Genomic DNA, 16166 nt, shown 5'->3' with positions numbered 1-16166 from the left:
CCGTTCACTACTCAATTCCGGTACGTAGGACGGGCTAGCATCTCGTATATATTAAAACGTGACAGGGTTTTATTATTTCACGATTCTGAATCAACCACTTGACGGATTTTCATGATTTTTGTGTTGAAAGAAAGTTAATTTTGAGAACTAGGGAATGTCGAAGCCATAATTTTAGTTTAGGGTTTCAGTTTTTTAGAAATTAAGTTTTAAATTTTAAAAAGTCTAGTAGCTGACGCTAACATTCTACTCTAGCTTTTGGTATATTACCATTTGCTTATTGTAACAGCTGTAAACATTCAGCGTTTTCAACACAAATTCAGCTTTTGGATGAAAATGAAATGACATACGTAGAATTGACTTTTTTATACTATGTTTAATGCTATAATCATTGATACGTTCATTTAATCGGTAAGAGGATGAGAGTTTATTTTAATATACATAGTAAAATAATAAATGTTCTAATTTATTTTTTTGAGCAGTCTTTAACTAACAGCTGGTTGAATGAAAAATATTCGATAGAACTATGAGGTTAGTTTATTTACCCTGAGATTTTGACATTGATTATAAGAAATAAGTAAGATTCTATAACCATTGCTGTATACGAATCGAAGCTCACAAATCTTCAAAAGAAATCTACTACTCGACCTTTTGAGGAAAGGTTGGGAAAATAACAATGATCACATGTTTTAATTAATCTTGAAAGCTTTTTCTTTACTATAAATTTTGAACAGCTTAAACTATGCTTGAATTAGTAATAGACACACTATATTCAGTTTCAATGGACTACTCGATTCCCGTACGTAGGACGGGCCAACAGCTCGTCCTTACTAAATCAAATTTCTAGACAAAGATTTAATGTTCTGAAAGAGGCTCAAAAGTGTACAAAAACAGTGGCCCTGGCTCCCTTTTGACCTGGGGTTCATTCTTTCCATACCCACCAGACCCCCCGGTGAGGGCATTATATGTGAGTCTTGCACACTTCTTAGGCCGGCCCTGTACAAAAACCAGCTTTGTTTTAGCCAAAACACTGCCATCAACAACGTTTACATCTCTCTGATCGATTCAGGTACGTTGCTGGATATTTAGTGTACATCCTCAATAAGAAGTTTCCTTGCCAACACTGCCGCTGGGAGTAAATAGAAGACATGCGGCTTGATAAACCGAATGAGTTGTTAATCTTGAAATGCTCATTCAAAACTAAAGATGAAATGAGTTACCTAACCGCGCCCTCCTCCTTTATGGTCCAAGTCACAGACCTAATTTTACATTCTGTCAAGAAAACTTTGACAGAATTAAAAGTAGACATGAAGTAATGAATACTATTGTGAATATTGATTGCTAGTAGTGATGGGTCGGTACTTCACGTCAAATGTCGATTCCGCCGGTTCTTGGAGAACCGATGGTGAAATGTCGGTACCGGTGCCTTCGGTACCGAAACCCAGCGCCGTTAATGCCGGGAAATTGGGAAATAACCGATTTTGCTGCGACCGCGCAAGACAACGAACACGTTTCCGTGACCTCAGGAGATGATTTTGCCGCGATCGCGATCACGGACAACAACGATGACGTTGCCGCGATCCGGGCGATGATGACGTGTACATGGGTGAAAGACGTACATGATTTTGCCGCGATCGCAGACGACGACGAAGACGTTTCCATGACCGCGGGAGTCAATGATCGTAGGAGATGATTTTGCCAAGATTGCAATCGCGGACGACGACGAAGACTTTTCCGTGAAGGCGGGAATTCATGATGTCTAACGGCCAAGTAAGATGTTTATTAGTGATAAACGAGACTAGATTTTTCACTTCGAGACAAGACGAGATTTTTTTATTCCCGCAGGACTGGATTTTTTTGGGACGAAATTGTATAAAAAACTATAAAAAAATTACTATCAAAGAATTGATATGGCAAGGCCATGTCTCGGTTTTGTATCTTAATTCAAGATTTTATATGGCAAGGGCATGTCTCAGTGTTTGTATCTTGATGCAAATAACTTATATGGCAAGGCCATGTCTCAGTATTTGTCTCTTGATGCAAACAACATATATGGCAAGGCCATGTCTCAGTTTTTGTATCTTGATGCAAATAACTTATATGGCATGGCCATGTCTCAGTGTTTGTATCTTGATGCAAATAACTTATATGGCAAGGCCATGTTTCAGTGTTTTCCTCTTGATGCAAATAACTTATATGGCAAGGCCATATCTCAGTGTTTGTCTCTTGATGCAAATAACTTATATGGCAAGGACATGAATCTTGCCGAACCGAATCCGACCCGATTTTTTGGATATCCGCACACCTCTTTTAGTTTTTTAGTTTTGTACTTGGATGATTAGCTAACGGCCCATACCTAATCTCTCCTAAAAATTTTCTTGTTAGTATTTCAATCCTGCTAGAAGCTTCGAGATAAAAAAAAATCTCGAGAAAATCTTGAAGTTTCGGGTCTTGGCTATCACTAATGTTTATGAGCTTGTCACAACTGTGAAAAACAGTGATGATGTTTCAGTAATTGAGAAAGATCGACACATCACCAATTTCATCAAATATTTTTAACACCTCTGCTACATTAATGATTTGAATGTGTTCGGTTATTTAAGGGTGTTTGTTTACATATAAGTTTCATTTTCTTAATCACAAGTTTTTAATAAAAGTTTTGCATGGCCGACCTATACCAATGCAAAATACTGTAAAATTAAAAAATATGGATATTTTGTTAAAAAAATTAAGTAGCCTATCCTGAAAATTTAAAATAAGGTACCAATGGTACCGGGACCGAGAACCGATTTTGGCTAGGAACCGGTACCAGTACCGACTTTGAAAAAGTGGTACACACCCATCACTAATTGCTAGGTCTAAAATAGCTCAAGTAGCCAATGAATGGTTAGCGGATGACAAACCATGCAGTCCTTATCGTGAGTTCGTAATAAGATATTTCATGAAACTAAAAATCCAGAAGCAAACTTTGTGGTTATCCAAAGCGATGTGAATTCCTAAATCAGAAAAGTCAACAATCTCACAAAAGGTCACGAATGTCCAAAACTCGTAAGATTGATAAATTGTTAAGTGTTCTCTAAATATAAGTTATGTTAAAATCCAATGCAGAAAAATTATTATAACATTGTAAGCTTATTATATCACTTTGACCTTGAATTTTTTGAAGATTTCATTCAAATATGTTTACACCAATAAAACTTTTCCTACACTGCTCTCTTATAGCTTAACCTAGACATTGTATTTTAAATGTAGCTTAAATGTAAGCTTTGTAATTGTACGTAAAAATTTAAAGTTAAATGGCAGCTCTGTGCTTTCAAACTAGAGATACGAAGACGACGACGGGCCGGCCAGCGCGTAGCAGTAGTTGCGTATAGCTGAGTTAATCCTGAGCGCGACCAAACATAACCGTGCTCACCCGAACTTGAATAGGTAATGCAGATCGAGACTTGACACAAGTGCCTCTGTTGAGGGACCCCCCAACTACGTGAAGGTGGCCCCATCCAAAAACGACTTGGCACGAAATTGCTGTAAGCTGCAAATCCATTTTGGGTAGCATGTGTAATCTTTGCTTATACTGACTTAAATCAGCTGATTTTTTTAACCAGAATAATTGATCAAACCCCTAATGTACAGGGACGTCTTGAGCCGTGACTAATTTCCACCGGTGAATGTCACGACTCATAATCAATGGTCAAAGTGTTTTTTGTATAGTAGATTAGTTTGTGTTTCGATTACTGTTCCAACAATCCTCAACAAGGCTGTGTCTTGTTCATCTTATTACTCCCACCGCCAAGTGTCTTAGGTTAAGTGGCTGCCTTTTGCTCCGGTTCGTCGAAATTTTCATCTGTCCTAATCTATTTTTCTGGCATGCCTTCCATCTTATTTTGCCTCTATTTCTTCAATGTGAGGATGTATTCTTCGATGGATTAGAGTAAGCGGGCCGGGCCGTCTGTGCCTGATGGGTGAGTTTTGCACAATTTTTCTGAAACTTAGGTTAGAAAAGTGCCGTGAGCACATGTTTGCACTGGGTCGTAGACAGTTTTGGTAGTTAGTTTCCCCTTTTCTCTGTTGTTTTGTAGAATTCAGGGCTTTCCCCGAGATGCTAGGCCTAGAATTGACTTGAGAAATGTTTGCTGGAAAGCCGCTATTTGAGAGAGACTGCCAAGTCAGTTTTTTGTCATTCTGACTGTTTTGTGGTAGGCCTAGACCTACAATTTTGCTCTTTAATTGTAAATGTCTTAGGCTACTACCTCTGGTAGTCTTTTTGTTTTGTGTCCTGTAAAAATTTAGTGTTGTTTTGTCTTGTAAAATGTTCAGTTTGTGTTACCCAGTCAAGTACTGTTTAAGTCTTTTATTTTGCTTTGTCCTTGCCAAACTAGTTAAATTAAGTAGTATTTACTGCCCTTTAAAGTCCCCAGAAAGTTTGAGTCATTTTAATCAAGTTATAAGAAAGTTACAGTAGTTTTTAGTTTGGCAATTCTCCTGTCAGGTTTGGACTGGGTAACCTGTTGGCCTACTGGCTTCAGCCTTTGAGTTAAGGTTTGGAATGGTCTGGAAAAGTTGCTGGAAAATTTCCCCCAGCTTTTAAGACCATTCCGAACAAATTCTGACCACAACTTTTGGAGAAATTAACAAAAATACATGAGTCGTAGCGTTAGGTCAAATTTTTTGTATGGAACGTTTTTTGTTGATTTTAAAGTATTTTTCTGTGTTTAAGTGTAATTGTTTTGTTGTTAACTTGTTCTTCTGGCCACTTTGGACCAGGTAATTTACATTTTTTCTCTCTATTGGTGAAATTCATCACTGTCACATACCCATCTGGCCTGCCAGCAAATGTTTACCGTTTACCGCAAGTATTTATAATGTTACCGATCTTGTACTGTTTTATCTGTTAATTGTTTTGTTTAAATTATTATTATTGTTTAAAACTTTTTATATTGTGAAAGAGCTGTTAAAGAGAGACAAACCTTAAAAATTTATAATTTTTTTTTAATGTTATGATAGGCTCACTCAGTGAAATTTTGGAACTAAATGAAAATAGTGAAAGGTGTGACAGTGAACATTGTGGTTATGGACTCAGACTATTACTCTTACTACTGTGTTTTCTGAATTTTGTTACTCAGGGCCCGTGAGGAGGAAAATGATTTAGACCGCATCAGCCTTGGCGGAGAGAAATTTTCCAACTTGGCTACCCCTGGATCATGGCCCCTCTCCGCCGGGCCTGCTTCTTTCCCCTCCGGTGCTGTCCGCCCACTACCTGAAGCTACCGTTCGTCATTACCGCAAGTTACCACCTATTGTTGTTATTTTAGTTTAAGTTGTTATTAAAAAGGAAAAAGGAAAAGACTTTTCAGATCTACGAAGGACTAGTGGTTATTTCTTGTTAAATTTTGTTGTACAGATTTTATTTATTGTTATTGCCTTCTAAATTTTATAACCTAGTCTACATTCTTCTTATTGTTTATTAAATTTTATCTCAGTTAAAGCCTACTTTAAATATTCTAAAACTTCAAGTTGGGGCCCCAAAAGGTTATTAAATTTGTTACCAGATTAATATGGATTTATAAAAAAAAAATAGCCTACATATTTATATTTATTGTTATATATTTGTTAATTTAAAAGGAATTTTTGAAAGGTAAAAGCTAGCCTAATTAAGTATTACCTATTTGATTAAAATTAAAGAAATGCTTGTAAGTTAGTAATAGTAGGCTAGATGGGTAACCAAATTATTTAAAGTTTTTATTGAGAGTGTCATGTATTATTGTTAATGTTGTTGTTGTCTTGAAATTCGTTTATTACAGCTCGTTTCTCTCAAATGGTGCGTTGTTCTTGAACCTCTATCCATGGTTCTCACGTTGTTTGTTTTTTTTTTTTTTTTTTTTTTTTTTTTTTGGGTGGGCCGCTCCTCGGGCCTGCACATGAATTCACGCTTCCAAGTCGTTGGCCTGGGTGCAGGTACGAGGGCGCGGTTCAGTCTCCAGTTTCAAAGTCATCAAATTTACGGAGTTTTCTTAGGATGGAACCAGTGAGCCTCTGATAGTAAAGGAGCACTTGATTAAATCAATCAGCATAACAGTTTTCTGTAGAAAAATATTATGTTGGACACAACCTAACATTACAGATTGTAGATGTACATGTAGGTACTCTTTAATGATTAGAAAAAATAACTAAATTATACCAAACTCCAGTTATATCTGTTCCCGTATACATCTGTTTTTAGAAAAAACCAACCCCCAAGGGGGATCATCATAAAACATTATCTTTAACCATGCTAAATTCTTAATAAACATAAAAATAATTTAGTTTATTGCAAACAGAAAATTTGTTTTTCTCCTCAGGTGGAGTGCCCCCTTAAATGAGTATTTGTTTGGAACTTGGAACTACACCTACCTTGTATTTTCACCTATCTCGAGTTATCTTCAGAATAATCTTTGCTCAATAATAACAACTGTTTTTTTCCTTTTGTACTGTAGGCTATTTTGTAATTTGCTAGTATACTGTGGGTGGATGGCTTATTATGAACACATGAAGACTTAAACTTACATGTCTTTTGTTTACTTTTTCCTTGTTATGTTGTTTAACCAACATGGTTACTTAGCAACCCATTAGGCCAATGTTAAAAAGTTTTGCGTAAGATTTTTGTTGGCAGTTTTAACAGCATTAAAACACGTTTTTAGGCCAGAAATTAAATTATTTGTAACATTTGAAGGAAATTGTCATAGCCGTTTTTGAGATCTTTGTACAAGCAAGCATACATACAAGCAAACATTGCTCATACAAGAGTATAGGATAAGATTAGTAATTATTGAGAAAGAGCTGTGATAAGAGCTATCATAAAACATTAGGCTAACTTAACTTACTACTCTGTCCAAGTCAGGGTTCCCGACGATGAAGTAACAATTGTACTCCTCTTTGGGATCAAATAAATAGTTGATAAAGTCTGGGTCTGTATTGGCAGTGGCAGGCCTATCTAGGCCCTTGGCCACTAACGTACTCTCCATCACAGCTGTGCTGCTATCACACACTGGAAACATGCAAACAATGTGGATTAGACTGTGTAGTCTGGATGTAACTAAATACAATTTGTTTTAGCCAATTTCCCTATAGGGAAGTAGCTATTACCATAGACTAACCAACACAAGTAGACTTCTCATCCCATTGTAAATTTTGAAGCACGTTTTTCGTGTCTAGTTCATGTACGTAACACAAAGGCGCTAGTGTCGACGAAACTTTGTTTCTATTATTTTAGGGTTATTTTCTTGATTTGTGCTTTACTGTTTGGTTATATAACTAGGGGACAAGTTATTGTTTATGATTAGATCGTATTATTTGGTTAAACGAGGTTTTAAATGGCTGTAATAACGGGAAACAAATTGTAAACAAAACACGACCTCTACATAAACAGTACAGAACTAACAATAAAAATGTCTTCAGCTGTTCCATAAGGATGAGAAATCTCCTAAGGGAGTATGTTTTATCTATGCTATTACCTACAGTCAACGCTATTACCGTAGGTGGCATGGTAAGGCCTAGGCCCGGGACCGATTTACTTTTTCATTTTGATGTCCCCAGAGGCCAAAAACACCATTCGTTCAAATTTTTATATATGTATATGTATATATATAGGCTAGAAATTATATAAAATTATGAATGAAATCAATCCGTTCTATAATAATATAAAATATTGGTTCAGGTATGTCGATGACATAATATGTCTATTTGAAGGTACGGAAGAAGAGTCAAAAAGACTTTTAAACTATATCAACTCCTTATCAAACACGATTCAATTCTCCCAAGAGATACAAGAGAACAAAATAAATTTCCTAGACGTGATGATTTCAAAGGAAAATAGATCTCATAACTTTGAAATTTATAGAAAACCAACTACAAGTGACTGCATAATACCAGCAGACTCAAACCACCCGTGGGAACAAAAGATGTCTACATTCCACGCATTAACAAATAGGTTGATCAATATTCTTATGAGCAAATCTAGTTTCATAAAAGAAAAGAATATTATTAAATACTTGGCATTTAAAAATGGATACAACCCTAGAATGATAAAAAACATGATTAAGAAAAAACAAATGAAAAAGAAGAACAAAATTGTAACAGAAAAACAAAAGAATGGTTTTATTTGTGTTCCATATAATAGTAAATTCAATAGAGCAATCAGGAAAACATTCAAAAATTCTAAATTAAATGTAAGTTACCGAACCAAAAACAACGCATTAGAAATAATTAATAAAAGAGCCAAAAAAGATAACAACCAAGCTGTTGTAACATCAAAATATGAGAACTCTGGTATCTACAAAATTAAATGTTCAGATTGTGAAAAGTATTACATTGGACAGACAGGAAGGTCATTTAACTGTAGATATAAAGAACATGTACAAGCGTTTAAATCAAAGAATGTAACTATGAAAAGTAATGTAGCAGAAGACATGCTTAATGAGAATCATCTATATAAATAAAATTAGAGTTTTGTCTGTACATTGCTTAGAATAATGAACTTTTTGGTTATTTTTACATTTCATAGGTCAGAGAAACCGAATCAAACCTTATCTCAATTTCTGTCTGTCTGTCTGTCTGTCTGTCTATCTGTCATTCTCTTGGTAACGCTAAAATACGCACTTTATTACAACTACTCCTCAATAACTATAGCACTGTCCCGCCTGAAACTTATTTTCCAAATACTATACATATATGAGATGGTTTTAGACGTATTTCATCGAATATGAGACAGTTAGATATTTAACAGTAAACCCTTGAAAATCAAGTTTTTGTCGATTTTTGACGTGGAATTTCTGGAAGCCCATGTTAACCTTATGAGAAATGAAATTATTGAATCTTAACAGCTGTTTCAATTAAACAAGTTGGTTCTGTTCTGTGATGTTCAATAGCATTAAAGTTACAAGGATTACCAACAGGGTGCAGCACTAGCACTATTATTTCTTTTACATTTATGACAACAGCTAATTTGCAACCTGGAGGCGAGTGAGCGTAGCGAACGAGCTAACCTGAAGGCAAGTGAGCGTAGCGAACGAGCTAACCTGAAGGAAAGTGAGCGCAGCGAACGAGCTCCAACATACAGGTGAGTGAGCGTAGCGAACGAACTTCAACCAGGACGTGATTGAGCCATGCAAACGAGATCAGATAGTAAAAATAAAAGTAAGCCTACCGTTATAGGATCGACCGGCAGACACAGAGGTAATTTAACCTTTTATTGATTGTCATACCGATCCGGAACAACAAAAAACAACATAAAATGAAGCTATGTATAATAGTTTGGCCAGCATATCTTAAAATATGCAAACCAACTGCTGTTCTTTATATAAGAAGGTTTCAACTGAATATTATAAGATCCCCGTGCGTAGAACGGGTACACAGCTAGTAAATTCACTAAAATTTAAACAGATATGACAGTTTTGGACTACGGATCAAAAGGAAATAAATTAGATACAAAGAAGAATATCATATATACTGCAGCTACAAGAAAGATCCAACGAATATAATCAATACAATGCAAGTAAAGAAACAAAATCCTATGTATGAAAAAATTTTAAAATTAAAGAATATTTAACACAAACGTCAAGAGAAAGATAAAATAAAAACAAACATAATCAATTTAGTCAATTTGTTGTGTTTAAAGTGAGGTTAAATATGTTACTCTTGTAAATGGCCTAAAGGTCGAAACATGTAGAGTTTTAAAATAATTTATAAATAAAAAACTTTTTTAAAACAAAACGTTTTTAAACGCACTAAAAAGTAGAAAATAAAGAATAAATATGTGGAATGTATAAATACTTGTAAGATTTAAAACGAAAAACGAGGCGAGGGGTGCATGCAATAGATAATTTACAATTACCTACACCTATTGAACTAATGTATTATTGTCAATTGCATGCACGGTGCACCCCACGTTTTTCGTTTTAAATCTTACAAGTATTTATACTTTCCACATATTTATTCATTATTTTCTACTTTTTAGTGCGTTTAAAAACGTTTTGTTTTAAAAAAGTTTTTTATTTATAAATTATTTTCTACTGTTTAGTTTTTAATGTGTGTGGATGTTAAATCTATTTCAAGCATCTATATCAGATTACGACAGATGCATGTAAGAAATTTAAGGTTCTTTTAGTTTCTTTTCTTATAATTATGTATTAGATTGAATGTATGGCCTACCTACCAACTATAAATATATCAATCTATTTAATTTATTGTTTACTTTATAGAATCTTACTATTATAAATGTGAAAGTTTGTGTGTTTGTTTGTTTGTTTGTGTGTTTGAAGTTCAATCACGCATAAACCACTGGACGGATTGGGCTGAAATTTGGCATGATGATAGCTTACATTCCCGATTGACATATAGGCATATTCTTATCTCAAAAATTCTTTCGGGCTCCGCCCCAGTGGCTCTGTAATTCCCCATGTTAACCTTATGAGTATTCATATTTAAAGGGAATTAAAGAATTTAGTCAGCTAAAGAAAGAGTTGGTTCTATGATATGAAAAGGCATTACAAATTTATAAGATTTACCAACAGGGTGCAGCACTATTATTTTTTCATTATTTATGAAAACAGCCAATTTGAACTAAGCAGCAACAAAAAACTGTGATACCCAATAAGAACTGTCAAAGTATTCACTGTTATTCATTATTGTTGTTGTTTTGTATTTATTGTTGGTTGTTATTTCACGTTTTTATCATCTCTGTTTTACACTGCCTCTCTATTCTTAATCTCCTTTCTTGTTACACATTGTGATTTCTTGTTTGTTATATCCTTTTTGCTATCAATTAATTTCTAGTTCTATTCTGCTTGTTATTATTGTTACTCATAAGACTGAATTGTTGCCTGTATCATAAATGTATTTATTATTATTGTATAAATGGTGTTTACCGTTGAAATGAAATGAAATGAAAGTAGGATTGTTTACAGTTATGTTTATATTTTTAATTTCATGAATAATTTGTGATATTTTGCGAATTTTTAATAGGCTAATCTAATCTTTCTCTATTGTGTAGGTGCAGTGGTAGAACATTATGGCTATGGTAGATGTGTAATACTTTAGCATACCGTAAATTTGAGGAAGCAAATTTTCTCAAACCGTGTCTTCTCACATTGCAAACGCAAATATCGAGTATAACTGCAATACGCATTTTATACTTATTTGCCAACCCGGTACGAAGGACGGGTAACTTACTCTGCTGGTAAGTTAAGAAATATTTTTTTCTTATGAATTTAATTTTTTTTGTATTTTTTTTTTTGTATTTTTTTTTTTGTATTGCAAAACATGTTTTTAATATGTACAGAAATAAAAAACCAAATCTAATCCAATAAATTGTGTAAGTTATTAGTTTAAAGACACGGTTAATATGCATTTTAGGGTTTGCACGCGATTTTGAATTTTTTTTTCATTCTTTTCGAAATTTAACGCTGATTCCGAAAATGACGTTCTTTTTCCACGGAAAACGACCATAACGCGCAAAAACAACCAAAACGTCCAAAAATTTGTTTTTACCAAAACACGTCATGTGGGTACTCAAATTAACCGGAATATTAAGCAGATCACGAATATGCAAGAATTTTTGGATCCGACGATCCGAGATTTTCACGAAAACGTGATAATATTAACCAGCAATAACTAACTCACTAGGGGACAGGTGGGAATTCGGGGTTTTGGGTGGGGGAGACATCTAACGTGGTTTATCATTGTAATTTAATGTGTAAAAAATAATGGGTAATTAGTCGTGAGAATTATAGGAAATATGCTTGAAATTGGGAAATTTTTCAGTACCAACCTATTCATTGGTTGTAGTAGCACTGCCATGTTGCTTGTTAGGTTATGTTAGGTTAGGTTGTTTAGGTTAGGTTGGTTAGGTTAGGTTAGGTTGGTTAGGTTAGGTTGGTTAGGTTAGGTTGGTTAGGTTAGGTTGGTTAGGTTATGTTAGGTTAGGTGGGGTTAGGTTAGGTTATGTTATGTTGGTTACGTTAGGTTAGGTTTGGTCATTTAACCAAACCAAAAGATATCTTTAATGATTTGGTATTAGAAAAGTTAAAAAAATATAATTTCTCAAAAACTGCAATTTCTTGGCTTTGTTCATACTTAAGTAACCGTAAGCAACGAGTTGTAATAGAAAGAGATTCATTAAAATTTCAATCAGATTGGCAAAAGATTTCAGTTGGTGTTCCCCAGGGTTCAATCCTTGGCCCAATATTGTTCTTAATTTATATAAATGATCTTGATGGCAACATTAATACAAACCTCATTTTATATGCAGATGACACCACTGCCCTGCTTAAGGCTCAAAGTGTACATGAGCTTAAAATACTTACTATCAATGCTATGGAGGAACTTGAAGTATTGTTTCGTACTAATGGACTAAAACTAAATTGTGAAAAAACAAATCTGATGAAATTTCAAACAGCACAAAGTAATGACCCTACAACATTTGCAGTTGAGTTTTTAAATACTGAAATTACATCTAAAATACAGAATAAATTTTTGGGATTAACAATTGACCAAAATTTAAACTGGAAAAAATACATAACAATACTCGATAATAAACTGAATTCTGCTTGTTTCCAAATGCTTGTGTTAAGGGATATAACTGATTTGGAAACTAGATTAATGGTTTATTTTGCCTATTTTTATTCCATTATGAAATACCTATGGAATTGAGCTATGGGGTTCATCAGCTGATTGGAAAAAAATATTCAAGTTTCAAAAAAGAATTGTTCGCATTATGACATTTTCGCGGCCACGAGTCTCATGCAAGCCAATCTTTAAACAGTTAGGATTATTGAGCCTTCCCTCTCTCTATATATATTCATGCTTACTGTTCATTCAGAAGAATTTTGATCTTCTTTGTGGACAGCAGCATTTACATGCATACAACACAAGGTGCAAAGACAATTTTCAATACCGAATACATAACTTAACAATCTATGAAAAGGGCCCTAGTTACATGGGTGTGAAGTTCTTTAATAATCTACCGACAAACATTAAAAGCCAAATCCGTTTAAAGAGTTTTAAGAATACTCTAAAAAGTTATCTTTTAAACCAAGTAGTAACTCTGTAAGTGACTATTTACAAAATTAAGCAGCATTGTTATGTAATTGTTGTTTTAGAGTCAGACAAAAATGTTCTGTAACCTTATTGTATTTTTAGGTTTATATTGAATTGACAATGTCACCAGTTTAATAGCTTTGCTATGTACAAATGTTTATGTGACAATAAAGTGGATTTGATTTGATTTGTTAGGTTAGGTTAAGTTAGGTTATGCTTAGTATCATCCCTTTTACCTGTTAAATTAAAACATAAACAATTATAATAAAATAATGACCAGCTGGTATTTCAACACAGACAAAAGTTGGAGCAAAAATTCAAAATAGCATCTCAGATTTACGTGAAAATCTCGCTTATTTGACCTCGGATCCAAACACTTCTTGCATATTCCTGATCCGCTTAATATTCTAGTTAATTTGAGTAGGCCTACTCACATGACGTGTTTTGGTAAAAACAAATTTTTGGTCGTTTTCTAGTTCCGCGGAAAAAGAACGTCATTTTCGGAATCAGCGTTAAACTTCGAGTAGAATGAAAAAAAAATTTCAAAAATTGCGTGCAAACCATAAAATGCATATTTATAACTAGGCCTAATCTAACAAAAAAGAATTAACTTATTGTTCTATATGCCAATATGCCTAAAGAAACAAGAGATAAGTTTTAACTTAGAGCTTGCTAATCAAAACACTGCGCTTGACCAAAATATGGCCTTGGCGGTTTTGGCATGATGCAACCACTTGAACATTTTGGCGGCGAAAGGGTTAATTTAATGAAAAGTTTAGGCCTAGGCCTAATCTAACAAAAAAGAATAGGCTAATTGTTCTAGGCTATGCCTAAAGAAACAAGAGAAAGAGCTTGACATTGCGCTCGACCAAAAAATGGCCTTAGCATGCAACCACTTAAAAATTTGCGGTGGCGAAAAGGTTAAACATTCGTTTGGAGGCACCTATTCGCTTAGTGAAGACTAGGCCTATGAGAAAATTCTAAATTTTGAAATTATGAAATATAGGCTAGGCTAGGCATACCAAGAGTTTTAGGGCAGTTTCATGTCACTAGATTTTATTTTTATTTATTTGTTTACGGTATAACACCATTTTTACAGGGTTGACATAACAGGGTTGACATGCTGATCAGATACAATATTGAAAGATCCTAATTAAATTTTCTTCCCTTCTGCCTTTTCTCATGCTCTTTTACTTTTTTTTGTTTTTTGCAGGATTTATTAAAAGGCAGATAGGGACTAACATCACATGCTAATGGAAAAAAACTGGTTGAATAGCAAGCATAACAATGGATAGAATTAGGTAAAAATAACAATCGATAAATACTACAAGAAAACATGCGACTAGATAACAGAAAGATAATACATACATCAATTCAATACTAACATCACATGCTAATAGAAAAAGAAAAACTGGTTGAATAGCAAGCATAACAAAGGATAGAATTAGGTAACAATAACAATCGATAAATACTACAAGAAAACATGCGACTAGATAACAGAAAGATAATACATACATCAATTCAGTACTAACATCACATGCTAATAGAAAAGAAAAACTAGTTGAATAGCAAGCATAACAATAAATAGAAATTTGGAAACAATAACAGTCGATAAAATACTACAAGAAAACATGCAACTAGATAACAAGAGAGATAAAACTACATCAATAGTACAAGCAATATCAATAAACTAGTGACAGACGGCAATAATGACTAGGGAGCATTGATAAGGAAGCATTGACAGAGAATTAAATTATTACACAAGACCTGTACAATTAAATCACAGCAGAACGAGATTACTGTTCCTCAAGAACCGAAGACGCAATCCTCTTGACAACCCGTGGACAGCAGTCAAAGAAGTCCACATAATGACAGAGCCGATTGCCGAGTCGATGCAGTCTAGGCAGAGGGCTATAAAGTTCATAGTTCGTGGAGCAGTGTTGGCGAGCAAACAGCACATTGGAACGAGTGGATCTAGGTGGGGAAACATGCAGGTCAATCAGCGCAAGCAGATCAGGACAGTTGATTCGTCCATTTAGTATCTTGAACAGGAACATGGCATCACTGATTTCCCTCCTCTTGGCCAGGGTATCAAGTCCAAGAAACCTTCTGATGTCCTGGGTAGGTACATCCCGGTACATGTAACCCATCCTACACCCAATAAGACGTAGAAATCGGCACTGGACACTCTCCAGACGATCAATGTAGCACTGTTGGTGGGGTGACCATATAGAGCTACAATATTCAAGTCTTGACCTCACCAAAGAAATGTACAGTGTGCGAAGCGCCTCTATACTCAGACCACATCTAGAGGATCTCATGATGAGTCCCAATATCCTGGTGGCCTTAGAATAAATTTCCTCAATATGGCGTGAGAAACTCAGATCCGCAGACAGTACAACACCCAGATCTCGAATGTTGTCACTTCTAGCGAGGGGCAGGTTGCTTAGGCAGTAATTATAATCCACAGGCCTTCTAGCTCTACTATATGTAACCACCACACACTTTTTAACGTTGAGCCTCATGCAGTTATCGGTGCACCAATCTTCAACACGCCGAAGACATTGCTGAAGTCGAAGGCAGTCCTCACTAGAGCAAACAGTTCTAAAAATCTTCAAGTCGTCTGCGAACAGGAGACAGTTGCAGTCAAGTACATCCACAACATCATTGACGAACAGGGAGAATAGAAGCGGTCCAAGATGAGAGCCCTGTGGCACTCCAGAGAGAGCAACAAAAGGATCGGACAATGCATACTTGAATTTAACTTTGAGGGATCTGCCACTCAAATAGGAGCTGAACCAACTGAGTAGACTGCCGCAGATCCCATACCCCTCCAACTTTGCAATAAGATGTTCATGACTGACAATATCAAATGCCTTTGAGAAGTCTAAGTATATACAATCAACCTGGCTACCTGAGGCTAAGGCAGAGGTGACTAAATGTTGGAGAAGAGCTAGATTGGTGAGAGACGATCTTCCCGCTATAAATCCATGCTGTTCAGGGATAATCAGAGCTTGTAAGTGGAACATAAGTTTGTCGATGAGAAGGCACTCAAATACTTTGCCCAGAGCAGGTTGAATAACAATTGGCCGATAATTT

The 16166-nt window shown here is 35.1% G+C and overlaps 1 protein-coding gene across 2 annotated transcripts in view; it reads right to left on the bottom strand.

The window, feature by feature from the left end:
- LOC129001561 (BTB/POZ domain-containing protein 3-like) overlaps window positions 1-16166 on the bottom strand; it is a 44987-nt gene that overhangs the window by 27696 nt on the left and 1125 nt on the right. For both annotated transcript variants that reach the window (XM_054428891.1, XM_054428890.1), the window contains exon 2: window positions 6857-7020. In XM_054428891.1, the coding sequence (XP_054284866.1) occupies window positions 6857-6997 (141 nt within the window). In that variant the 5' untranslated portion in view covers window positions 6998-7020. The remainder of the gene's footprint in view (window positions 1-6856; window positions 7021-16166) is intronic.

Source organism: Macrosteles quadrilineatus, unplaced genomic scaffold (genome assembly GCF_028750875.1).
Source record: "Macrosteles quadrilineatus isolate MER2022 unplaced genomic scaffold, UCM_ALF_1.0 Scaffold_8__2_contigs__length_117827958, whole genome shotgun sequence".
In the NCBI taxonomy this organism is placed as follows: Eukaryota; Metazoa; Arthropoda; class Insecta; order Hemiptera; family Cicadellidae; genus Macrosteles; species Macrosteles quadrilineatus.
This window is presented reverse-complemented; position numbering and strand designations above follow the sequence as displayed.